Source organism: Epinephelus fuscoguttatus, linkage group LG6 (genome assembly GCF_011397635.1).
Source record: "Epinephelus fuscoguttatus linkage group LG6, E.fuscoguttatus.final_Chr_v1".
In the NCBI taxonomy this organism is placed as follows: Eukaryota; Metazoa; Chordata; class Actinopteri; order Perciformes; family Serranidae; genus Epinephelus; species Epinephelus fuscoguttatus.
The window spans coordinates 7,642,663-7,669,501 of NC_064757.1; the positions used below are offsets into that span (position 1 = coordinate 7,642,663).

Consider the following 26,839-nt stretch of genomic DNA (forward strand, 5'->3'; position numbering starts at 1 on the left):
CAGTAGAAGCACTTTTTCAACCTGGTGAGTACTGCCATTAGCATCAAGCTAGCAAAGAATGTTACTTCTTCATAATGGAGGATATAAAGTAATAAAAAATAAAAAAAAATAGTGGTGGGGCTTTTACTCACCACAACTGCAGAGGCTCCCAGCTTCATTTGAAACAGACTACATTACAGATGGTCTGTTATTTATTAATCCCTCTATATTTTCATATTTTTACTTTTTATCTGCTCCCGTTTGCCTTGATAAAGTTAATGCATTGCACCATCATTTCAAACTCAACACTTCCTCTATCTGTTTCCAATTAAAAGCCCATTATATCTTTGGTTGAGAGAATCCATTCATTTTCTAAAAAGGCTTTTATTGTGAAACATTTGCAGGAACTTGCGGAGGATTCAGTGGCTTGTAGGCTATGTTTGCACTTCAAATGTAGCTCCTGCCATCTGCTGGCACTTTTTTAGTTAGTACAATAACATTTTGGCTGGCACATGAACAGACACAGTGACTGGAGCAATAGTGACAATGATGAAAATAGGACAAGAATAACCCAACAACATCACACACGCCGTGAAAGACGACATGGGATGATTGGTGTGGACAAGTGTGTTGTCTGTCATGTCTGTCAGCCAAGTCACGGCACAATCTTATGTGACATAGTGACTGTCAAAATGGACAAAAATGTCGTGTAGTGTGAGCCAGACATTGGGGTCTTTGTCAGGGTGCAAAGGACCTTCAAGTGCATTTGTTCCGGCTCTTCGTTTTTACCAATTTAAATCGCCTGTTTGTTTTGAAGATGAAGAGACCTCTGTAGATAACTGTTTAGGAGGAAAAACCTCCTGAACAATGAACACTGCAGGAATTCTAATTGCTAGAAGTTTGGCCTGGTTGCAAACTGCAACCCTCACTGCTAGCTGCCACTAATTCCCTCTAGGTCTTACACACTGTACCTTTAAACTCTGCTCTCTTCTGTGAGGTCAAAATTAATACAAGGTTTGAGTATACAGCATACTGCAGTTGGTTACTTCAAGTAGTGTAAAAAAATATTAATCTCTTCGACTCATAAAAGTATAGTCAGTTTTACTATACAGTCAAAAATCACAAATTTGCCACAACGGGCTTTACAATCTATCACAATAAGACACCCTCTGTGCTTACAATCAATTGATTGATACAATTAATTTAATAAAACTACTTAGAATATACCAAAAGAAAAATTATTCATTATACAGAATTCAGGTCAATGTGTTTGTCTGCATACTAATCAAGCCTGGATAACCAACCAGGCACAGTGTGTATATTCTGCCGGAGCCCCAGAGGCCCTGATTTCACTGCACAGCAATAATCTGTCCATCCATCCATTTCCAGCTGCTTATCCAGGTCCAAGTCCCAGTGGAACAGTCAAAGTGATGAAGGACAGACATCCCATTTATTGGCTACATCCTCCAGCTTATCATGCAGTGCTATGCTATGGTATTCATTTATTCGCATAAAATGGAATCTCTCCAGTGTATTCTAGGACTACCCTGTGGTTGGACTTGCCCGGGTAGCCTCCAGAGGATGGCATCCTAATCAGATGCCAAGACCATCTCCAACGGCTTATTTCAGTGCAAATGGGCAGCAGTTCTACATCAAACTCTTTCCAGATGTCTCGGCTGTGGGGAAGAGGGAGCTGAGCTACGTTCCAACTCTCACATATGGTCACAAACTTTGGGCAGTGCAAAGAATGAGATTACAGATCCAAGTGGCAGAATGCACTGTGTAGCAATTAGTTTGGAGTAATTTGATTCATCCCTGTGCTACTCTCAAATTTACTAACATCGTTTATCCTTGGGGTCAATTTGACTCGAGCAACTTCAACCTCCAGAAAAAGATTGGAATACAAATCATAACCAAACTTTATGTGTCAGGTACTTTATGTCTCTTTGTTGACTAACTGAATACCAAGACAAAAAAAAAAAAAAAAAGTAAAATAAAAAAAATCTGTGAATAAAGATCCATTTGGTGTGTTATTAGCTGTATACAGACACTCTGGCCTGCTTTTTCCTACTGTTTCCAACATGGTAACCTTTCTTTTCACCAGTTCCTCATCCAGGGTGTACGATGTGAAAAAAATGATCACATGTAATTTTATGAGCAGTCAGTCTTTCAGCCATGTCAATACCACCCTCATGCCCTGATTTTTTTTGTGTGTTTCCCAGGGGATTTCCTACTGTACACCTGCATATTCCAGGCAGAGCTGGACTGTGGATCACACAAAATCAGCCAGACATTCATCCACAGGCCTAGACTGCAAGGGTTAGGGTATAAGGGCAGCGTAATCACTGGACCCATTCGTCCCATACATCCTGTAATGCCACTGTCTGTGCTACTGCTCTAATTAATGCCAGTTAGTGAAGACGTATGCGACAATGGCAAAAACATAGAATGTCTTCAGAGAGAAACAATACCCTACCAGCTCACTGTTGCTTCACCTTCTGACTTGTACACTGCCAAAATGAAGAACCCTAAGAACCCAGCACAAGTAGGTCATATCCAAGTCTTTCCCACTGTCAAACAGTTCAAGAGGAGAGAGTTTCGGAAGGCAACGTGTCTGCTGGTGGTTGAGAAACAACAAGAGGGTCACCCCCAAGGGTCTTGTCAGGGACCAAGCAGTGAGGCAATGAGAAAAACAGGATTTGGTTGGAAATATTTACCCAAAAACTGCCAAAAACAGTACAAACCCACAACTTAGTACCAAGGCCTAAAAAAAGGTCAAACAAACAGAACTATACCCAAAATAACAGTAGCTTAACTGAACAAACTGACCTAACCGAATGAACCATGAGGGGACATATAGTGGTTTGGCCAAACCATCTAACACAAAAGGGGAAAACAAAATGGATGTCCAACTAGAACTAATACAAAGGAAAAACTAACTAGGTTCTGGATTTTTTTTTTAATATATATATCTTGTAGCCCTGTCTTGTGGAGGAGGCCTGTGTGAAAATCTAGTTTCATACCCCTCTTCATTTGCCCCCAGCCCCCTTAAGGCCATCAGGGTTCATGCAGGCTGGGTATTAATCAATTCAGTACAGCTGTCATTAAGTGCAGTACAGTATTGCTCTGGTGAAGTTCAAATATTATGTACTGTAGTTTAAAATGGAAATGTTCAAGTGAAATACTAGTATGTTAAAACTGTGCTTAACTTCATTTGATTATATATCTGCTCATGAATATTCAACCCTACAGAGGCAAAAGACCTTAATTCAGCTCAGTGTAGAACTGAGAAAAATGACTCTAAGGTTGTATCTTGCTTAATGAACTGTGGGCATAATATTGGAAATGAGACAATTCTTTTCTTTTTTTATGATGTTTTTATGATGAAGCTCAAACTTGACCTGTGACCCTCATCACAAGTAAGGTACTCCGACTTTGCATTGTCTGCTAAATAAAATGGGTCATGTCAAAGCAAAAGGCATTAACGTCCAGTTGATCATCACTTTACTGTTGATAACGGCAAGCAATGTACTGTGTAATAATAATGATTATCTAGATAGAATCAAGTGACATATCATGAAACTATCCACTTAAAAAATATGAATAAGACAGTAACTGTAACTTCTGTATGGGTAAACAGTCATGCCAGGCACAATAAAACAAAGCCAGAGAACCTTCGGTGAAGCTATAGAATTTTACCTTGGTTTCTCCAGAACTTTTTTAGTTCAGGCAAACACAATTCACTATTTAGGTATTTATTGTTCCAACAATGGAAATGAAGTTAAAGTCTTTTGCCTCAGCAGTTTTGATTTTGTTAATTTTATTTGCCATGATATACTATGGCCAGACCTCCCTTGAGTTTTAATGGGAATAACCTGGTAAAATAATGTCAAATGTACAGCTGTAATTCCTGATAAAGCCACTGGAGGGAACCTTTGCCAAACACTGATGAAAGCTGTTAAAAGCGTGGGACAGATGAGGCTCTTTTAGTTGTGAGAGCTTTGAAGCCTGTGAACTCAGCTGTGATGGAAATGCCATTTTTAGAATCATTTCCCACTCAAGCTGCACTGATGTTTTGAACAACATGATTTTTTTTTTTTGGTGAACGAAAAAGTGAGAACAAAAAAAGCATCGAGCTGTCTGGATGTTTAAGCTGTGAACTAGGGCAGTGGGAGAAGTCAGTACTCAGCAACAGAAGTCCTCACCAACCTGTATTCTACCTGCCTAGTGAACACTGTACTGCCTGAGGATTATGTAGCAACAGGGGAGACATTGCATTTCTTTTCAGAAATCTTGTGGGAATAATGCTGTGCTATCTATCTGGTACACGCTCCATTTATGCAACGCTGTCGTCCGCTCAAGGCCACAAGCAGAGAGGCAGTATAAGATGTTGTGAGTCATTTTAACTCTATGGAAACCAGTATTTTCTAGAGACAAAGCTGAACAGCTGAACACATGTCCACCTCTGCTGAGGTAGCACATTGTGGAATTCAACACAAGCTTATATAACCAGAATATCTTGTCAAGTGTGTACAGAGGGAATTCCACAATGCTTGAGTTTTAGTGCTTTTCTCTAAATGCAGCCCCCGCCTATCACGGAGGGATGTTTTCTCGAATGTATTGCCGTATACTGTATGTCCCTAACAAATGAGCTTTATGTAAGTGGGAGTACAGTTAAGAAACAGAGGTTACACTGCAGAGTTGCTGTTGTACAAGACTAATATCTCATTGGACTTTGCATTTATCACACAACGGCATGGCATAAAATGTCCTTCCTAACAAATTCTTTGGTCTTATTTATTACATTTCTAATCTTGTGTTTGTCAGAAAAAGTCAAGGAATGTACCTAAGGACGGATATCATTTTACGTCTCCAAAAGTGTCAGTACAATCTGAAATAAGGTGCATCATCTTTAACAACAAAATTAGGTCACCTAGTGTAGGTGTGATTTGGCTCAAATGAGGTTCAATAAAATTTGGACTCGCCTTTGATTGAAAAAAGTCTAAATATGTTACCAGTAAAACACGTGATCTCACAGAAATACATGAAAGACCATGACCTCTTAGTACCACATTATGTAGTGGCACATGTTGTGTTGAAATGATATGGTTGGGTTTAGGCACCCACACTATTTGGTTAGGTTTAGAAAAAGATCATGTTTTTGGTTAATATAACTGTGCTTGTTACATATGGGAAGTAAATACATCATAAAAGGATGTAAGTATGTCCCATAATTTGACATAACTACAAAAAGGATGCGAGTATGTTAAGTTTAAACAAGTCCAGATTGATCTTTTGTTTCACAAAGGACATTAACAGCTGTCTCCAAGGCGAAAGTCTGTTGTTTGGTGACCCATCCACCACAGCTCACTTGCTATGTGGGCGTTGTTGCTCTTTAAACTACTTATGGGGTCATAACATGAACCACATATACCCCTCTTTGACAGTCACTGGCTGGCTTGGCTTGGTTTGGTTTGGTTTGGTTTGGGCCATCAGCCCAGCAGGGATTTGCATTTCCATTACAACAGGGCTACCCACTTGGAGGTGTGTCTTTAACTGATGATGGCATGTCTTGGGTTATGATGTTTGAAAGCAGCGGGCTGATCCATGGCTATAGTCCCCTGTAGTTTTTGCTGCATGTGTTTTTCCACAGCAGGGCAGGCAAAAGAAGTTTACCTGCTTAAGGTGAGTTGTTTGCAGAGGTGCAGTAAGAGCCTGTTGTCTGCAGCTCTTCATCAACATCTCACTGTGGCTGTTTCTGATTTTACTCTTCCTCCCTGCCTTATTAGTAGACTTGCCTTTATTGATGAAAAGCCGCTAACAAAGTTTCCTATAGATTTTTCACAATAGAAGTTCCCTATTGTTTTGTTATAACAAACTTTAATTGTGAAGCAGCAAAATAAGAAAATGCTGAGTTTTTGAGCAGCAACTTCACACAACTTCTAATATGGCTGTAGTAAACATAATCAGAAATCATGAATCAATCAATCAATCAATCAATCAATCAATGTACAACCCCAGTAAAATGTGATCCCATAAGCTCCTCTGATGCACTGTAAATTCATCCTTTTTTTTTCATCGTCTTACATTGTTAGCTGCTGCTTTATAATTGTTTATAATTGAATAATTGAACTGTCACACATCCTGACTCCAACAAGATGATGATGTTTACATTCAAAAACCTCGACGTGGCTGGCTAACAGCTAGCTGGAGGTCGGCAGAAGGAGAGTTTGCAGACTGGTGAATTGATTTCCTGATCCTGATGAGTGACTCTCAGCCACACACCACCACTGTCCAAAGCCAACCACAAAAAGCATCACTAAGACTTGCAAAATAGACATAAGGGTGTAACCTTTTTTTCTTGTTTGTTGGTGTTCCCCAGTTCTTCCGGGCTGTGGGTAATAAGCAGACTACAACATTTGTTGCTTCCTCTTCATTTAATTTTTACCAACACGGCAAGACAGTACTAATACATTTCAACTTGGGGGTACAGCAACTTCTCTTCACTGCTAAGCACGAGGCACTCATTCTCTATTTTGTATCACTCATACCTGACCCCACAAAACAAGGGCAGTTAGGCTCATAACCATGGGAACACAATGACTCCACTTTTAGAATACATCCTGTGGATGCACTGGGATGCATTGTCAGTGATGTATCCTGGGGTCATCAGGTGTTTCGGGTCTTTTTTTTCAGTCCCACGATCCCCAGCTTGGTGAAGACTCTGCAGAGTGACCTACCTGCAAAGCCCCGACACCCCACCTCAACATGCTCACAGCGGTTATTCCACCCTGCCTCTTGCACTGCTCCATCAGCTACTGGTACTTGGCATGTTTTCGCTCTTGGGCTTCATCCATGCGTTTTTCCCAGGGCACAGGGAATTCTACCATGATCACTTGTTTGGTGGAATTGGAGAAAATGACCATGTCTAGATGGAGCGTTTTTGGAGCAATGTGTTCTGGAAACCACAGCTACTTGCCAAGATCAACTGTCAGTTGCCAATCGGCTGCTGAGGCAAGGAGTCCAGTTACTGATCTAGGTTGTATGATATTTTCTCTCCAGCCTTAACAAAGGTGATAGTTGTCTTTGGGCGATGGTGTTTGCTGAACAGTGGTAATGACTGAGGCCACTGTCTGTGCTACTGCTCTAAGCACTTGATTGTGCCACCAGCGGTAGCAGCCTTCTGCAAGGGCCTTTGGGCAGCTGCTTAAGATGTGCTCAAGGTAACCTCTCCCTGAGGTAACCTCTCCCTGAGGTAACCTCTCCCTGAGCACAGCCCACATGGTTGATGGTGATTCACTCTTGCCCCAGACGTGGAGGTTAGCCGGGCTTGGCAGGCGGTGACTTGGTGTGTTACTTTGTTTACTAAATGGATACCACTCAGGGTGGTACTACTTGAAAAAGGCACCCAAAGTGAAAAACTGTAGCACAGGTATTGAAATAATTTCCGAACTTTATTTCACAAACCCCAGATCTTGTTGAGCCCATAGTCAGTTGCTTATAAACTGCAAATTTCACACGTTTGTTTTTCAGTCCTTGTAATATGCAAGTCGGAGTGCAATGTATATCCCTCATCTCCTAACATATTTTCAGCACAGGGATAAAAAAGAAGAAGAGACTGCAGGATTTGATGAAGTCAGCATGCTGCTAATGAAAAAACGAATATAAACCAGGTCGATACAAATGAGATTGACTTCCTGCTTTAAAACAGAGCAGAAGTCCAGCACATGTGGTGCATTTTAAAGCAGTGATCGAGCAGAAGGTGCTCTGTGCTGCTGAAGAGAGAAATGCAAATGTGTTATCTTATTAATCACTCTTTTCCCATGGCTGTCACTGGGTAAATTAACTGGTTTCATTAAATCAAGTGAAATTGTTTCGATACTTATTGGAGTAATAAGTCTTACACCGCCTTCATTACAGAAATCCAAGTCATAATTGGCATATTTAAATAGTGGTCAGTCATGGTGGCCAGCTGTTTCTGGTATCACTGTGCCAATAAAGTCAAGGAGTAAGAAGACTGCTGGGGAGGAAACATGGACCTTAACAATGCAGGTTCAAATTCTTCCCATGACCAAAAAATAATCAGCTGTTTATGAACTTAGCCCTGCTGTTTTTAGTTGGCCCTTTTCCACACACTCCTGGCCATTTGGTTGAAGTTGCTATGCTCTTCACGCCTTTGAGTTCCAGCCTTTTATTTCTGATATGTTCCTATTTTTTTCCTATTACCTTGATTGGAGTTATTTTGACCTGCTATCACCTGCATGCCTGCCTGCCCCTTGTTGGATTTGTTTGCCTGTTTGGACTTACTTCCTGGTGTTGTCCTTTACCTGCCTCACAATTCTATAAGCCCAAAGCGGTGTCTGAAGTTGTCGAATTTCGATGCTTGGTCAGTGATTTCCAGCATCAGACACCGACGAAAAAAAGCAGTCCTCTCACCTTGGCATGATACATGGCTGGCTGCCGTTATTGTTTAAGGTTAAGGTGTAAGTTAATAAAGTGGCGAGTGCCCGAGTAGGCAATGAATCCTAAATTTGGGAAAACCAGCTGGGTTCAGGCTGTTCTCATGCACTATACATATACCTACCAAAAGTAATGCATCACAATTCAGATATAACCCACAAAATCATGAGGCAGTAATTCATGTATAACCAACGTAGTCGGGATGGCTGCTTTCACGTGACAAATGTGCTTATGGAAGTAAATAAGTAAGTATTATAAAGACCAAAAGTCTGTGTAAGCAGGCAGGTTGGGGTGGTGGATGGGTCAAACAAACAAAGGACTCTCCCCCAGGAGAAAAGTGTTTGGGATCGTGTGAAGACAAGTGAACTTTGAGTCATTTCAAAGGTACATTGTCACCATGTTTTGTTTCCTAACCCTAACCAAAATAACTTTATTTGCCTAAACCTAACCCATGTGACTTTACATTAAGTACGTAATGTCAATCGTGGGGCACTGATTATTAGATATCATACAAACCATTGTATGAAAATATGTTGCTGGGTTACAGATGGGCAAGATCAGAGAAACAGCAATAGAACACTGGAAGGCCGAGCTGATGCAAGAGACAATTTGGCAAAGAGCAGGTGGAAGTGGGCCTGTATATTGCTGTGGTAATCAGAGGAAATGGGAAGTGGGTGACTGAATCAGTGGATCAGGTGGTGCAACTGTCAGGAAACAGATAGCTTGAGGGCAGGAGGAAGTGGCTGTATCTGAAATAACAAGAAATATACTGAACATGAAAGGAAATCAGGCAAAGTAAATGAATGAGGGAGTAAATACTGAGAGTCCCTGGTTCTAATTTTTACCTGTGTCTCAGGAGAAACCTCACCAAAATTGATCAGTTTTCTGTGAACTGTTTGCTGTATAAATATGCAGATTGGCATTATCTCCCTAAACTGTTGTAGAGATCTAAGGTCCCGTTATGACAATTTCAACTGAAAACGTTAAACTTTAGTTGCGTTTTGGCTGATTGTTTACACGACAGCGGCATTTTGGGTGCCTGAAAATGCAATGTTTTGAAAACGGGTTCCAGAGTGCAATTTTTTGAAAACGGCAGCGTCTCCGTTGTCATGTAAACTTGCAATATGCAGTTCCTCTGAAAACTGAGACTTTTCGCACATGCGCATTACGGTTCCAGTCATTAGGCATGCGCGAGAAAGTCGACCATCACAACATCAGTGCCAAGCTCTGTTTGTGCTGCTCACCCTGTTGATTTTATCAACGCTTCTCCAGCAAAGTGTAGATCTACTGTGGCAACTCCACCTCGTCGCGGTCCTCTCCGCTCTTCTCACCCACACTTGAACACCCGTTCTGGGATACACAGTGTCGGCCTGCCCGGCATGACCTCTGCGGCCCTCCCTGGACGGATGCTCAAGTGTGGGTGAAAGGAGTGGAGAGGACCACAGAGGTCAGGCTGGGCGGGCCGACACTGATTATAATTATTTAATAAGAAATAGTATTTGGGTATAGCAAAAAAATATAAATAAACTTCAGGTTGCAGCCTCTGCTTGGATAATTAAACGGTCCTAAAACTGCGGTCCTGAAACTGCAGCCTCCGGTACTGCAGCTTTACCTTAATCGATTTTGCGGCTCTGTGTGAACGGAGATTGTTTCAATAACGTTGTCATATAAACGCGGAGGTTTTCTAAAATGCTAAGATCAAACATTTCCGTTTTTAGAGAAACCGTTGTCATCTAAACAGGGCCTAAGATGGGTATTCAGTCAATGGGTAATTCAACACATCCCTCATTATTACACACAACATGCACACGCATTAAACGAGGAGGGTAGCATGGCATCCGCTATAGTGGGAGCAGTTTGGGGGTCTGCCAGTCCATACTCCATACTTATCCTACATATGGGGACTTGAACTATGACCCTCGGGTTTCCAAGACCCCACAGACAGAGCTACTGGCGCCCTGTTAATATCTCGGGCAGAGGGATCTAGAAGACAGTGTTTTGTTTCATGTGTCAATTAATTACAGTCATGGCAAAGCCAAGGGCCTTGCAATTCAACACTAATTGGATATTTTCCACTGTGTTGCAGCTTCTGTTTGTGAGCTGTGACTGATGCAAATCAGCAGGGGTTTGTGTGGCTCCTCTGTTCTTGGAAAACTGGAGGATGGAGGGTTTTCAGAGGCATTTGCTTGCCCTTTACAGCTTCACCGAGAAACTGCACTGTAGTGAAACTGCACACAGCTTTATATTTTGACTCTAAAATATGAATACCTCTCTGAACTGTGATTTGCATTATGATTACTGTGAATAGAAAAAGATGGACATGATGGAGGTCTGATTGTGTCTCATGTTTTACAGCCTGGCTCAGTGAATTTGTCTGTGGTTACAGGAATTGTACAGTGATAGGAATCTCCATCAAACTTGAATATGACCGCCTGTACCAAACCATGCTAGACTGCATACATAACATCATTTGGCTAATTAGTTTTACATGCACATTTTTTCTAGAATCTTGTGTTAAAGGAGAAGGCAGGTGTAATTCTTAATGTCAACAGAATCCCATGAAAAACAGCTCAAAATAGTTTCATTTTAGTTTTTAGCCAAATTTAAAAACAGGACAAATGCATATTGGTAAGAACTACTTTCAGCAGTGAATCAATCCACATTTGGTGCTCTAGTGAGTATTTGTGGCAGCAGGACCATGCATATGTGATTGAATCAAAATAAAGCCCAGTGTGTGTGTTCATGTTAATGAAGCAACTTGTCACTCAGTGCAACAGTGTGGCTCACTGATGTGTTTTTAATAGTTTCTGGAGAACAGTGGAGCTCAGCAGCACAAAGGAATTTATCAGGCTTTGAATATACACACTTATTAGTTGGATACATTCATTGTTGGGTCTGCTCATAAGATTTGTTGTCAAATATAATTATTTTCAATGCTACATGTTAAATAATCAACCCATCAGCCCATCAACAACTGTAGTTAGAATATTTGAACACACCATGTCTCATGGAAACCCAGTGTCTGAAAAAATATGTTGGCATTCTGCAGACCCAACCATGTCACATTTGCACCACATTATGTAGCAATGTGTTAAAACTTAACGTTTCACCAACACTGTGGTTAATGTGTGGACAGGTTTAGGCACAAAGATTACTTGCTTATGATTAGGAAATACAGTGGCATGCAAAATTGTGGGTGCCCATGGTCAAAATTTAGTTTACTGCGAGTAAGTAGAAGATGAACTGATCTCCAAAAGGCATGAAATTAAAGATGAAACATGCTTCAACATTTTCACACATTTCTTCAATATTTTAATCAAGATTACTTTTTAATTCAATCTTTTACAGTTTTAAAATGACAAAAAAGGAAAAGAGCCTGAGGCAAAATTTTTGGCACCCTGCATGGTCAGTACTTAGTAATGCCCCCTTTGGCAAGTAGCACAGCTTTTGAACACTTTTTGTAATTCTTATTTTAGGGATTTTCCCCCATTCTTCCTGCAAAGGCTTCTAGCTCTGTGAGATTCTTGGGCTGTCTTGCATGCACTGCTCTTTTGAGGTCTATCCATAGATTTTTAATGATGTTTAGGTCAGGGGACTGTGAGGGCCATGGCAAACCTTCAGCTTGCTCCTCTTGAGGTAGTGCATTGTGGATTTCGAGGTGTGTTGATGATAAATTGTCCTGGTGCAGAAGCCATCCTCTCTTCATCTTCAGCTTTTTTACAGATGCTGTGATGTTTGCTTCCAGAATTTGCTGGAATTTAACTGAATCCATTCTTCCCTCTACCTGTGAAATGTTCCCCATGCCACTGGCTGCAACACAAGCCCAAAGCATGATCGATCCACCCCCATGTTTAACTGTTGGACAGGTGTTCTTAGCATGAAATTCTGCACTCCTTTTCTCCAAACACACCTTTGCTCTTTGCATTGAAACAGTTCTATTTTAACTTCACCCGTCCACAGGACGTGTTTCCAAAAAGCATCAGGCTTGTTCAGATGTTCCTTTGCAAACTTCTGATGCTGAATGTCGTGGTGAGGACACAGGAAAGGTTTCCTTCTGATGACTCTTCCATGAAGGTCACATTTGTGCAGGTGTCACTGCACAGTAGACCACCACTTCAGAATCTGCTAAATCTTCCTGCAGATCTTTTGCAGTCACATGGGTGTTTGATTTGCCTTTTTAGTGATCCTAGGAGGAGCTCTTAATCATCCAGACCTCATCTTGACCTTCACAGTTCCTCATAACATTATGAACTGAGGAAACAGGTACCTGAAAACACTTTGCTATCTTCTTATAGCCTTCTCCTGCTCCTCCTCCTGCTAGGCTGCTGTTTAGAGGGGCCCAAGGCTGCTGATTGTTGGGACAAGGTTTCAGGGGTCAGAGTATTCATAAAGCTTTGAAATTTGCATCACCTGGCCTTTCCTAACAGCAGCTCAGTCCATAGGGAATTGGTTTGGGAACCAGAGGGTCCCCATCAGGACCAAATATGGAGTGTGGACTGGTGGCTGGAGAGGTGCCAGTTCATCTCCTGGGCAGTGCCGAGGTGCATCTGAGCAAGGCACTGAATCCCCAACAGCTCAGAGCACCTGTCCAGGGCAGTCCCCTTGCCCTGACATCTCTCCATTTAATACATGTGAAGGTGCTGTTTGTACAATTAATTAAATTAAAGTTAATGATGATTGTGAACAAGCCATAGCCCTAACAAGCTAATTAAGGTCTGATACATTGGTAAAAGTTATCTGAGAGCACAAATGTCTTGAGGTGCCCAAATTTTTGCATGGTGCACCTTTCCTTGTACTCACTCTAAAATTGTAGAGATTAAAAATAGTACTCTAATCTTGCTTAAAATGTTGAAAAGCATGTTTCATCTTTAATGTCATGCCTTTTGGAGATCAGTTCATCTGCTACTTAATTAACTAGTCACAATAGACAAAAGTTTGACAATGGGTGCCTTAACTTTTGCTCGCCACTGTATCTGTTTTGGTGGCACAATCTCTGCTGGGAATGTAGTGATGGTAAAAAACAAAACAAAACAACAAGAGATGGGACGCTGAATAACTTTTTCTTTGTTTGTTGTTCTTGAACAATAGTCTGCAGCTTGATAGCCATCTCATCTTGGTGTTCCACTATCCCCTCCACCTCCTAATGATAAAATCGTCTTATATACTACATCACTTTTTAATATGTATGAAATCTACAAATGTGACAAATTTGTAGTTTGCAGAAATGTACATGCCAACATTTTTTTCTGGTGAGCGGACATTTCAAAGAAATTCAGGCTATATTTTTTTCTTTTTTTTTTTAGCCTTTTCGTACCTTGCCAAACCTGGTGTCCACACTTTTCTCTTGTTGCTGCATTAAATTCATGTGAATCTAAACACCTGAAAAAGTGTTTTAAAACAAGGAAAAAAAGCTCTAAACAACTCCCCCTACAACAAATATGCAACATAACATGTGTGCTTTAGTTTTCAGACTTTTTTTATTGTGTCTTCAGGAACTCTGTTTGTGTAATATTTGGAAGTAGCCTATCATTTTTGCAATTTGAAAAAAAAAGAAAGTTGCAAGAACCAATACAAGAATAAGTGACTTGTTCAGGGGGATAGTTTTGTGGTGAGACAGCTGTGATAGGATATGAAAAGGGAAACACACAAGAGATGTTAGCAGTTACATCAGCCACAAAGGGGTTACATAATTGTGTTGAACAAAAATCTCTAACCGCATTTACTGTATATACATCTCTATAAATCTATGTGCAGATTTTTCTGTACAAGATATATGATTTTTGAACAGTTGGCATTCACAAAAACTAAACAAAAAACATAGTCTGATTTACACATCGTTTAAACAGCACAATATTCTCACCAACACTTCATCCTTGAATCCAGACACTTTAGTGTTGCATTAGTCATACATCTTATCAATAAACGCCTATATTTTCCTACTAATCGATGTTATCTCACTGTAGTGGGATTATATCGTAAGATTACAAAAATATAATATAACCATCATAAATAGAATCTGCCCAAAATACATTTTTGAAAGCATGTACTTCTGTACTAGTATCTCCATTTGGATTACTTGGCTCTACTCTATTACTTTGGACCATGGTTAAGAAAAGAATGTCTACTAAAATACTTCTCAGCTGTATGGAACAAGCAAATAATTTTGATGGAAAGACCAAACGAAAGCCACATATTCGACTGACTGTCCTGCCCTTTTCTATGGCAGAGGTTTACAACCACTGCAGTTAACAACACTGCTGTCGGCAGCAACATGCTTCTGGTAAATCAGCTGTATGGCATTGATTTGAGTGTCTGTTTTGAAAATTGAAAATTGATTATGAAATAAAGTCATGCTATAGGTCAAAATAAGTAGAAGTAATTGGTTTGGCCTTTTCCCTTCAAATTGTAGCAGCAAAGCCCGAGACATCCTGAGTTTTAGTATTTAGAATGGGTGAATGCAATGGCATCTTTTTGCTAGAAGTTGTCAGTTACCCTGCATGATAAATATACGTATACCTCAGGATAAGGTCTAATTTTTAATAAAACCTTTATGTATAAAATCATCAGTGTGTGGTTTCTTTTTTTTCTTTTTTTTTGGTGAAACACATGAGATTATTTTACCTGGTTCCAAAACAAGTCAACATGTGTCAGGAATTTTCAACAATCAGGTGTCATTTTTCTTGATTCTAATGAAATGACCTCTTATTTCAAAATGCAAATATTTTTAAGGACTAGAATCAAAAGTGATATTTTTTTAATTCTACTACTAACAGAATTGTGGTTGTTACATACAGACGCTTTGTCACACCACTTGCCTGATATAGCTGCCAAAGGCACCTTTTAGCGTGTTTATGAGATGAACTGGGCTTTCAGTTAACTTTAATGTAAACCAATCCACAGCAATGCTTGAAGCTGAAAGTAACTGACATTGTATAAGACAGGGACGGCAGCATAGGGCTGGGGGGAGGGGAGGTGGATGGGTCAAACAAAACATGACTTTCACCAAGAAGACTACAATTCATGGCTTGTGTAAAACCAAGTCAATGTCGTTTTAACTGAAAGTTACATAACTTACACACCTACATCAATTCAGGTTTTTCGCATGCACTATTCATAGGTTTTGTACAAAAAAATATGCACTAAATTTTGTACATATCCCAAGTAATGATGAACCTGTGATTCATGCAAAACCCATGTATTTTGGAAGGCTGCAAACTGTGACCAATGCTCTGATGACAGTAAAGAAGGGGCCCGAGTGGTCCTTACAGGTGGCAGGTTGGGGCAACTGATGTGTCACAAAACACAAGACTTTCCCACAGGACTTTCTCCAGGACACTGATTTTAGGAACCATGTGAACTTTGAGTCATTTCAAGGGACTTAATCACCATGTTCCTTCTCCTAACCCTAACACAGTAGCTCTACTTGCCTAAACCTAAAATTAATCAACATTACGTAATTTACATACAGTTGCTGCGCACTGATGTCACATCATGTTATGTAACAAACATAGTTACTTTAACCCCTCACATGACCTTTGTTAAAACATAACCAAGTAGTTTTGTTGCCTAACATGAACATCATTAACCACCTGTTACAATGTATTTCAGCTGAGCATCACATAGAGGCACTAAAGGGTGCCCTGTACATTGCTATTACATGCCAAGGGGTGTGAAAAAGCGTCAGTATTTGACGACCTGGAAGTGAGAATGGGTTGCATTTCTACAGAGCCGAGCTACTGTGAATGGATAGATACTAGATAGTCTTATAGTCTAATGAATAGTTTTAACATCACTTTAGTAATTATCTCATAATGCAGTTTTGGCAAGTTGGTAGTGCGTTAGTGAACGAGGCACAATCTCTTTCTAAATGGACTCAAAAACGATTGAAACTAATGCAGTCTGCTCCAACAGCTCGTAAACCCTCCCTTCATAAAGGTTGTACGGCTATAGTGACTACTGTCTGGCTAAGGGTCAATGGTTGAAATTAATACTGGCAAAAAATGAAGGTAGGATTTACTGCAGGGCTGTTATATTACAGGAGGCTGCATTAGTTTTAGTCAGGTAGACCTAATAAACTGTTGAGTCAGTGTCATTTTTATATGATCATGATGGGCACATAGCAGCTGTATTTTCCTTTTTACCAGAGCTGTTAAGACAGTGGATAGTATGGCTTTCTGAGTCAAATCTGAATGAAGGCCTGACTTTCTGCCTCTGTTCCTCATAGTTGTGCACACATATTTAATTATGACAGGATACTCAAACCTGATCAGTGCTTGCTGTACAGTGCATTAACAGTCTACCAATTTATCTCTGAGTCTCAGTCCTCATCATATTATTCATATAGGACCTTCATTAATCTCCATCACCTTAGTGTGTGGATGTGGTTTTTATACAGAACATGACACATCCACAGCCATTTGGGAAAGACATTAAATAAAATATGAGTGATGTAAATTAGTAATATATTATTGGGGAATAATAAATTCTCTTCTAGTATTTGATATTATAAAAAGTTCTTAAGAGCAATTTAAATCTACATTATATACAAACTATTATTCCATTTACATTTGTCTTATAGCTATTGAAGTACACATGGCAATCTTGCTAAAATACTGAAGAGGTGTTAAAAAATGGACATCTTGAAAATGACTCATATATATATATGCTTTGGAAAAAAAAGTACCATTTAGGTAACTTGATTAAGCTGCTTATGTATCTTTTTGATGAGGTTTAGTTTCTGAAAGTGATTGGCTAATTAGCACGTAGTTAATAACAAATCAAGGCTTCATTTCAGTAGATCCTATTAATAAGCTCTTCTGTTAAGGCTGAGTACTAGGACATACTGTGATTTTGACAGTTTATTTTGCCATGATATGCTGGTTGAGATATGGGGCCAATACATGCAGGAAGGTTTGTTTTAACTTGCCTGGAAAATGTAACTGGTGGTCAGTCAGTAGCCAGAATTTTACCTCCATGTGAACTCATCAGAGCCAGAGGGGAGGGCAGTAACAAAGGGGGGCTAACATTATGAAATTGTATACTTTTGATGAATGCATACAGTAGGCACACTTTTATCTTTTATCATCTAGCTTAGCAAACCTGCTGAACTTCCACCGTCACCTAATTGGTATTTTTATTTACACGTCAACCACTACTCTTTATTTTTGACGTTGATTGGTTTTTGTTTAGAGTTCATGTCAAATTTGTTTTGAAAAATTCTGGCTTATTACAACTTGGCTTATCCATCAGTTTTTAAAAGTTCCAACATTCTCACCCAATTGATTGCTGACATCTCAAAATGTGGTGACACTGAAGGAAGTGCAACAGAAAAACAAGAAACGTAAGTGGTAGGGTGTGCAGACGGGTTGTAAACAAACCCATTACTTCAGGCAGATTAGCTACCACATTATTTTGAGTCAAAACCAAAAGTGAACACATCTGAGATGCCAGTAGCAATGTCTCTCTCTGATTGTGTGTGTGTGTGTGTGTGTGTGTGTGTGTGTGTGTTTTCATGCATGTGTGTATTCGTCTGTCTGCAACTAATCACGCAAACTACTAGACCAATCAGCCTAATATTTTGCATGCACTTTTGTGACTGCATGCTCAAGGACCACTTGTGGTGGAAATGATTAACAATTGTTGAAAAACCTGTTTTACTGACTGTTGTATATTGTCACTGACTGCTGACACATCAATTCTCTTAACCAGCCAGTAGGGGCTGCAGAACCTCAACAAAATCACACAGCAAAAAGGCATTTCTGGAAATGCCTTGGCTAAAACAACAAGCCTTAACTAATCTGTTGCAGGCCACATTTAGGCCTTCGTCATGGCTCAAAAACGACAATCCTTAAAACAGTTTGGTCTCATTTGGGACCAGAACAACTGCAGATTAATTCCATACATACCATCCACTGGAGAGGATGCCTTTTTTTTTTTTTGGGGTGATGTGTCAGGTATGGTCACTGATGGGCTGGAAAACAGGTAAGTAAACAGTAAACCACAATTGAGCCCAGTGAAAATATTACAGTGGTTACCTCGTTTTTTAGACATCTTACTTATTCGGTCAAAGGAGCTTCAGGGAGCTGCAGACAATTCCACCGGGCACAGTTGTGCCACATGTCTAGAGTGGCTGCGATCAGCTCTGGCGTCCACAGCACAGCCACCTGTTGGAGATCCCCACTCTACTGAATGCACTTTGATTCAGGTGTGTTCACTTTTGGTTTTACCTCCAAAAGAAGCAGTATCTTATCTGGCTAAACTGTTTACTTGTTTTCAACATGTCTGGTTGAGTTTGTTGTCCGGTTTGTCTGCATGTTAAAACATCACAGTGTTTAATTGGAGAGTACAATGTTATTCTTGGTGACAGAGATGAAAATGAAAAAGATAAGGTCCTTGCTCGAATTTAACCAATTTATCCTTTAAGAGCTACATCTGCCTCCAGAGCAGCACTGCCTCTCCAAAAATTGTCGCAAGAAAAAAAAATACAAGACACTTGAACACTGACTTCCTGACTGTGAGACAATTGGCTGTTTTTGATATTACTGGGTGTGACAACCACAATATCAGTACTAACCCAGTCCTCCTGGTTCAGGGTTTCAGGGTTTGAAGACTAATGAAACCGATGCAAATATCATTTGATGCATGTATGACTTTTATGGCAGATATTAATTATATTATCATTTTCTAAATTTAAATTGTGCAAATCTCAGTAGAGTGCAGTCAACAAATATCTTTTACCAATCCTCTCCCTGCAAACAAAATGAGGGCCATGATTATAGGACAACATTGTGAAGTTCATACAGTTTCCTAAAAGCAGGAAAACATTGTCCTCTTCAGCCAACCTGCATAAAGTGCAGAGTCCTCATACTAGAGTCCTGGCTCAACCACCAGGAAGTCAATGTGGTCCTTCTCCTTGGTCTTGAAGGCCTCGGCTATAATCTGGGCAGCATCCTTGTGCTCCCGTCCTCTCAGGGGAATGCCATTGACCTCCAGGATAACGTGACCCACCTTCAGCTGACCGCTGTTATGAGCTGAGCCTCCTTTCTGTCAACAGGAACATCAGGAGAAGGGAGGAGAAAAGACAAACAATGTTTTGACACAATTAAGAAGACCGCTCCAACAAATGACATATTCATAATATATGCTACTTCTGCACAATCTGCTAAACTTCTCACATGGTATCTCTTACCATTGCTATGCTGATGACACACAGCTTTACTTCACCTTTAAGAATCTTGGTATAATTTTGACCATCATTTGAACTTAGAGCTAAACTCATTAAGTCTTGACTCTAATAAATGATAAATATTGCCAAAATCAAACCTCTATTATCAGTGACAAACTTGGAACTCCAAGTGCATACCTTAATCTTTTCTCACTTACACTACTGTAACTCCCTCTTAACTTGCATTTTTCATGCATCTCTAACTCGTCTTCAACTAATACAAAATGCAGCAGTTAGGCTTTTAACAAAAACCAGTCATCAGTCCGACATTACCCCAGTTCTTGCCTCCCTTCATTTGCTTCCAGTAAAACACAGCATTTATTGTATACTTTTACTAATTACATACAAGACCTTGCATGGTCTGGCCCCTGCATATATAGCAGAGCTGCTGAGCCCCTATACTAGCTGTCGACAAGTCCGATCTTCTGATCAAGGCCTTTTAGCTGTTCCTCATTCTTTTTTAAATTCAGAGATGACCTTCCCATTTGCGGTTGTAACTCCAAATCTGTGAAAAAAGCCTTCCCTTTTCAATCAGAATGCCTGAATCTTTGGTAAGTTCATTTTTATAAGCACTCTCAATTTGTCTTTATTTTGTTGGCTGTGAGATTTTACTCTTCCCTGCATGTAGGTAGGTATGTATGTTGTTGTGTATGTATGTATGTATGTATGTATGTGTGTGTGTATATTTGTATCTGTATGTGTGTAATTTTGTCTATATGTGAAGTAAGGCTGTGCAATTAATCGTCTGGTGATCGCGATTATGATTTTGAGGTCAAACGATTTCAAAATTAATGAAATCGAGGGTAAACAATTCTTGGTGGACACCTGGAGATGTTATTTTGTCTTCTACGGAAGCCGCGCATGCGCAATACTGCCCCCTCCCCTCCTCTCCTCTATTCACTCCACCAGCCAGTCAAGTAGGTGAACTATGAATAAGAAAATTTCAAAAACAGTTTGTGGAAAATGGCAGAGGGAAAGCGAGAGAGGCTGGTTTGTATGTGTGTGTGCGCGCGCGCACATCGGGGCCGAACTCCGCCGTGCGCGACACAGAGAGCAGAGGAGAATTGTAAATGCGCGACCATTTAGAGACAGAAATGACATTACGTCGTGTAAACAATATAAGTCATCACATGCGCCGCATAATCATTTGCATAATCGTGATTTCAATTTTGACCAAAATAATTGTGATTAGGATTTTTTTCTATAACCGAGCAGGCCTAATGTGTAGGGCATTGTAACTGAATGTTTTAAAAAGTCGTATACAAATAAATTATTATTAAAATTATTACCATATTCCCATACAGGACAGGCATTGTCTGTGGGAATTTGTGGTTGCAAATAAATGAAGAGTTGATTTTTTTTTTTTTTTGTATTATATTGTATATTATATTTTCTGGAGCCAAATTCCTTAAATTAAGCCAAAAAATGGCAGAAATAGAACAGAATTTTTCCTGAATCAGAATTATTGCCAAGTTACTTGCACTTGCAAGAAATTTGACTTGGTGATGCTTTGGTGCAAAACATTTCAACATCAGAATTATATCCGGGCATTGTGCGAGAGAGCATTAAAACAACATTTAAACCATTGTATGGAGAGATGAAACTATACAGAATCTATAATGTGGTTGTTAGATTAATACATAAAATTTAAAAAAATTAAACACACGTTTTTTTTTAAATATTATTTACAGTGGATAGGGTTATGTTGGTGGATGTTGGACTTGTGCCCATAGTATTTCTAAAATCGTGGCAGCAGGCCTGCTTGTTGAATGCTCCTCTGAACTCCTCCTAGGCCCAGCCTACATGGTTTTCATTTAAAGATTTTGCTCCCTGCTTTATTCACACTTAGGCTAAAAATATAGTTTGCCATACAGCTGGATATAGTCCAGCTGCTGTCTCAGCAAAAAATAATTGGAAGAAACCACTGCAGCTTAAAAGATCTGGTTATACAGTATTTCTGTAATAAGGGCATATCAATGTCACACTTCAGTGTTGAGCTGCAACAGTAGCTTTAAAGGCTCTTTAAAGGCTTTAAAGGCTCTGATATACTCAGCTGACTGTTGGACCGTCTATGAGCTTCTGTCACCCTAGTCGATGCAGTGTGTCACACACCGTGGCTGTCTGCTTTTTTTTGGTCGATTCAGCATGGTGAATAAGTGTGAGTGCTGTCAAATCACTCTGATTGGCTGTTCATCACAGTGCACGAGAAGATAAATGGAAGTGAGGAAAGTAAACAAAGAGCTGAATTTAAAAGGGAGTGAGATCAAAACAAACTTGTTACATAAGGTAAGATTATTTTTTGTTTAGCCATTGAGCTCTTTAGCAGAAGTATTTTGTGATGGTTTTTGTTACTGTTCACTGGCAAATGGTACTATGCTCTGTTCTTTCAACATCTGACTGTGTTGTTAATGTGCTAACTGGCTAAATAGCGTCATGATGGTCTTACCTTTTTGAATGACAAATAGAGATTACCACCATCTGATTTTGAGCAGAGTTATTTCCTGTCACACAGTCACAGTACATACGTGCTGGTTGGCTGTTGGCTGTTGTCTTGTGGTGTGTTTATGTGCAAATTTTTGGCTGGGACACAAACGATGTTAGGCTACGCAACAGTTGGCTTTTGTTGCCCCTAGTTCTTTGAAGTTGATTTTGTGTGTCTGTGCCTTTAAAGGGTATGGAGATAGCATCTTGTTTGGATACATATGATGGTCTTTAATACATGATCACATGAGCACAAATGCTGGAAACTCTTTCTACCTGCAGGTATAATAGATTTTGTTGTGAATTCTTAATACCAAGATTTAAAGTTCAACTATTCAGCTCCAATACACCTGGTACAATAAAGTTCAAGTTCTGTATTGTCATGTGCACAATTATGACAGTGAAGCTGTCACTGGCAATGAAATACTTGGTTCTTGGGCTTCTTTCAACAATGCTGGCCCATGGGGTGAAGGGGCCCATAGAGAGTGGGCCCTCTAACTATATGCTGGGCAGAAAGCGAGCCCTTATGAGTAATTCATATTGCCACCTTAGAAATATGCGATGATGATTTCTGGGTGACGTGTATTGGTGTTATCCATTGTCAAGCCTCTATCTGATCACGTGACCATAAGATTATATCGTAGCTAGTTTAAGTGCATAACAAGTAACTAACATGCCTCAGGGCCCGTCATCATACCATGCATTGGGGCCCAATGTAAACAACCTTACGACACTTCCTCAAACAATATAATTACAATAGTCACAGTTTTGGTTTTACTGCCCCATAAATTTTGTACTTCACACTGTTTTCAGTGAAAAACAATTACATACTCACTACACACTACCTGCCAGCTGACAGAAAAGCTGCTAGAGAGCTATTTGTTTTTAGCTTATTCCACTGACCTCAAGTAGCCAATACATACCAAATTAATGCTGCTTTAAAATACTCAGATTGTCAGTACAATTTCTGCATCACAGTCCTTCCTAGTTCCTACTTGAAAAACACATATTTTTCTTTAATTCCTGTACTCTAGATGTATTTAAAAAGTCATGTAGTTAACGTGATGTGCTGATTTTATACTTGACATTTTAAAGATTTGTTAGCTATTGAAGAAAATAGAGAATTTGGCTGGGATGAGTCATTTGTCGGGAGGAATTCTGTATGTGTGCCTCCGTGTATATGTGTACACACACACATATGCGTGTGTGTGCTTGTGTGTGTGTCTGTGGTATTACATGACCACTTGTGTTTCTTCTGACAGAGCTACAGGGTTAATCCATCCATCCATTCATTGATCGTACCTCCACTTAGGACAAACAGGACATCTGCCAATGTTGCCTGATTCAATTTAATCCTCCGAGTTGTACAGCTTTATTAGCTGTGACATTCAATTATGCAGCTGTAGTAGCAGCTGAAAACATCACTGCAGGGCATACAGGCCAATAATAATGAATGTTAATTCAGCGGACTGGCCAAGAAACTCGGAGTGGCGTAATTAATCAGACACACTTCCAGCTGCTTCTACAACCATCACTAATATGCCTATGAGCACGGCATTAACCCCGAGTTACTTCAGTGCATCAGTTCCTCGTGGCCCAGAGGACAAGGCTGAGGTCATAATGGTAGCTTCCTCTAGTAAAGCCCAAATGCATTAAAGGGTTTCAAGCACCTCAATAGGCAACGTCAGTGTTCTGTTTAGTTACAACAGTTCAGTTACACTAATATGTAACATTTATGCTTCAAAGAAATGACAGGAAAAGAGATTGGTCAGCTTTAAACACAGACAAGGATCTGAGATTTGATGAGTACCGTGAGTCATGAATCAGAAGATTCTCTGCTCACGTCTGAGTGCTGGAAACTGGACCAAGTTTTGATGCCAAACATTTGATTTCCAAACACATCCATAGTTTTTCTACTACCAGCTACGCATCGACACTTTTTGGTCAAGCATCAAAGTGCTTGTCAACACTGAAGATGCTTCTGAAGGTGTCAAGAGGCAGACAGCACTGACCAGCTGCTCCAGCCAAGCAAAACCAGGCCTGATCACACACCATGAACAAGGTTATTAAGTAAGCATGCATATTTTCTGTGTTGTTGTGTGTTTACTCTGCTCATAAATTCAAAATAAAAACAAGCATTATAAGCTCAGAAACTTGGTGGCTTCCCCATTTTGGGGGTGAATCCTCCTGATTGGTTGGCCCAGTGTAAGTGTTTGATTGACAGCCAAGCCAAGAGAGGCACAGAGACACAGCGTGAACAAACTTGCACTTTTAACTAGTTGACAAGCCAAGAACAGACAGCAGTGTTGAAAAGCAAGGCCCACAACATTTAGCATCTCAATTGACTGATGCTAATGTTAGCAGCTATGCTTTTAATCTGTTAAATGTGCTGCAGCTGACTAACATCGGAAGGCAGCTACAGTACTGAGCTACTGTATTGTGATCAACGCTTGCATTTTCTCAGGTGGCTAATCAGTTAGTGGTCAGCTTTCCAGGTTCAGTAGTTCACTGACTACTACTAGCCCTCTACTTCAACAAACTTCTAGCACCATGAGGCCCAAACATACCAAACCAACATCACAGAACTAGTGGCAACAAAGGCCACCTGTTTTGTTGCCTGTGTCTCGGCCAAAGAGTTGCACTTGAACACACCGTCAAGACTACAGCAAGTGGCTGACAAGCATGTACATTCTCGTGTGGGAGGAAATATGTCACCATAACAGCAAGCGGTAGAGTCTGTATTCAATAAAAGAAGACCAACAGGACAGATTCAAGATGTTAATTAGCCAGTTAGTACATTAACAACACAACCAAATTAGTGATGTCATGAGAACCGATACTCGCAATACCATGATGAAAAAACCCAGCGCTACTCATTTTTTGAAAAACCAGAAGAGCCGATACCAGCGTAGGAATTGGTGCTATGACTCTTCTGGAACTGATGGGGGCAGTATATGCCATAGAGCGTTACAGCCCATGCCTACATTCAGAGCGAGGGGGTGACGAGGAAGAGGAGAGAACAGCTGCCTGCTAAAGCCCACATTCAGAACCAGTCACAGCCGCACTTTAGGCCAGCAAAGAAGAAACAGCTCTCACACCGGAGGGCTCCAATGTTCAGTCAGACTAGTAGTCTGCCGAAGAGCGTCTTGCTCGAAACGTTACTTCTATTTCTCTGCTGCACACGGTGCTAATAAATGGACTGAACATTGGAGCCCTGCAGTGTGCAAGCTGTTTCTTCTTTGCATTCTATGTTTTTTTTTGGCTCAGCACCTGGCCTTTTTTGTGGTTTGGATGTGTGTGTGGACCTTATACTTGCACTTTAGGCCAGAAAATAGATCTGCTAGCAATATATGCAGTTTTAAACACCACTTCGTCTGTTTATTAATTACTTTTAACTTGCTCTGAATTGCTTCTGAACCATCCGTGCTCTGTGCGGAGTTTTGTCCGGACTCTCTGGGTGGTCTCCGGTGGTCTCCTATGATCCCAGCCTTCGAGATGTGCAACACTCCATTAAATGTCATTCAGTTCATCAAAAAATATCCCAATTAAAATCAGTAGCATAATAAGCAGATATCTTCCATATTATTTTGTTTAATTTCAACAACACAGAGAACAGCTGTGTGTGTGAGGTAATGATCAGGGATTTCACTCTCAGCAGTACGTGACTGTGCATGCACGTCTACTTCTGAAACACAGTGGTTGTGGTGCGTTTGATTTATTGTACTGGGATGTTTGATGTTTCCACAACTGGACCATGGACGTCAAAAAACGCTGTTTACACCAGGACAGGACAAACAATAAATGAAACCAACGAAATTCCACACATTCTTGTGGTTGGCTCAAATGCTGTCAGCGTGATTTAAATAGTAAATATTTAAATAGTTTATTGCGTTTACTGCGGATGTTGATCAATGTTTTTTACAACAAAAAATAGGTAAAGAGGAAAATAGAAAAAGAAAAAATATAAGTAATATCAATCTGTTGATAGAAATGTTATTTTATATGCAAATACTAAATTTTTAGTATCGTGACATCCCTAAACCCAATAATGAAAGAGCAAAGGATATTTACTGTGTGCTAGCGAACCATAACACAAACAATTATGAACTGTTTCTACTAAAGAGCTCAGTGGCTAAACAAATAATATTACCTTTCATAACACATTTGCTTCAATCTCACGCCCTCTTGCTGGTGACATTACCAAGAGAATTAACCTAACTTGGTTAAGAAAAAAAGAACCAAGATGGCTGTAGCTGATTTAGAGCTTTTTTTTTTTTTTTTACGTACTGGATTTCAAATTCTGATGGCAAAACAGCAACCCTGTTCACAAAGAAATTGATGCTACGCCAACACAGCTTATCTCTACACGCTGTAGTCTGTTAATATTTGAAAACATTTATGCTCAGCGTTGCGTGCATGTGGTGCTTTCTACCAGAAAGTCTCAAACTCTTTTTGTAAACCTTACCAAGAAAAGGCTTTCTGGCAGTAAGCCCAGAGGGCAAACATCTCTCAACAGTGCAATATATCATGTTTTGTTGCTTTGATTGGTTGAAGATCATCTATCAAATGCATCCAGAAGTATTTTGGTCTATGGTCTTTGATACTTCACCTAAGATAATGCACCTAGGAGGTTTCATACCAACTTCCTTTTTTTGATTTGGTCTGCTGTTGTCAGGCTACAACATTTTTGGCTAT

The 26,839-nt window shown here is 40.0% G+C and overlaps 1 protein-coding gene across 2 annotated transcripts in view; it reads right to left on the reverse strand.

The window, feature by feature from the left end:
- Window positions 1–11,225: 11,225 nt before the first annotated feature.
- Window positions 11,226–26,839, reverse strand: part of LOC125890942 (whirlin-like) — a 144,039-nt gene continuing 128,425 nt past the window's right edge. For both annotated transcript variants that reach the window (XM_049579872.1, XM_049579871.1), the window contains exon 12: window positions 11,226–19,482. In XM_049579872.1, coding sequence (XP_049435829.1) covers window positions 19,306–19,482 — 177 coding nt within the window. In that variant the 3' untranslated portion in view covers window positions 11,226–19,305. The remainder of the gene's footprint in view (window positions 19,483–26,839) is intronic.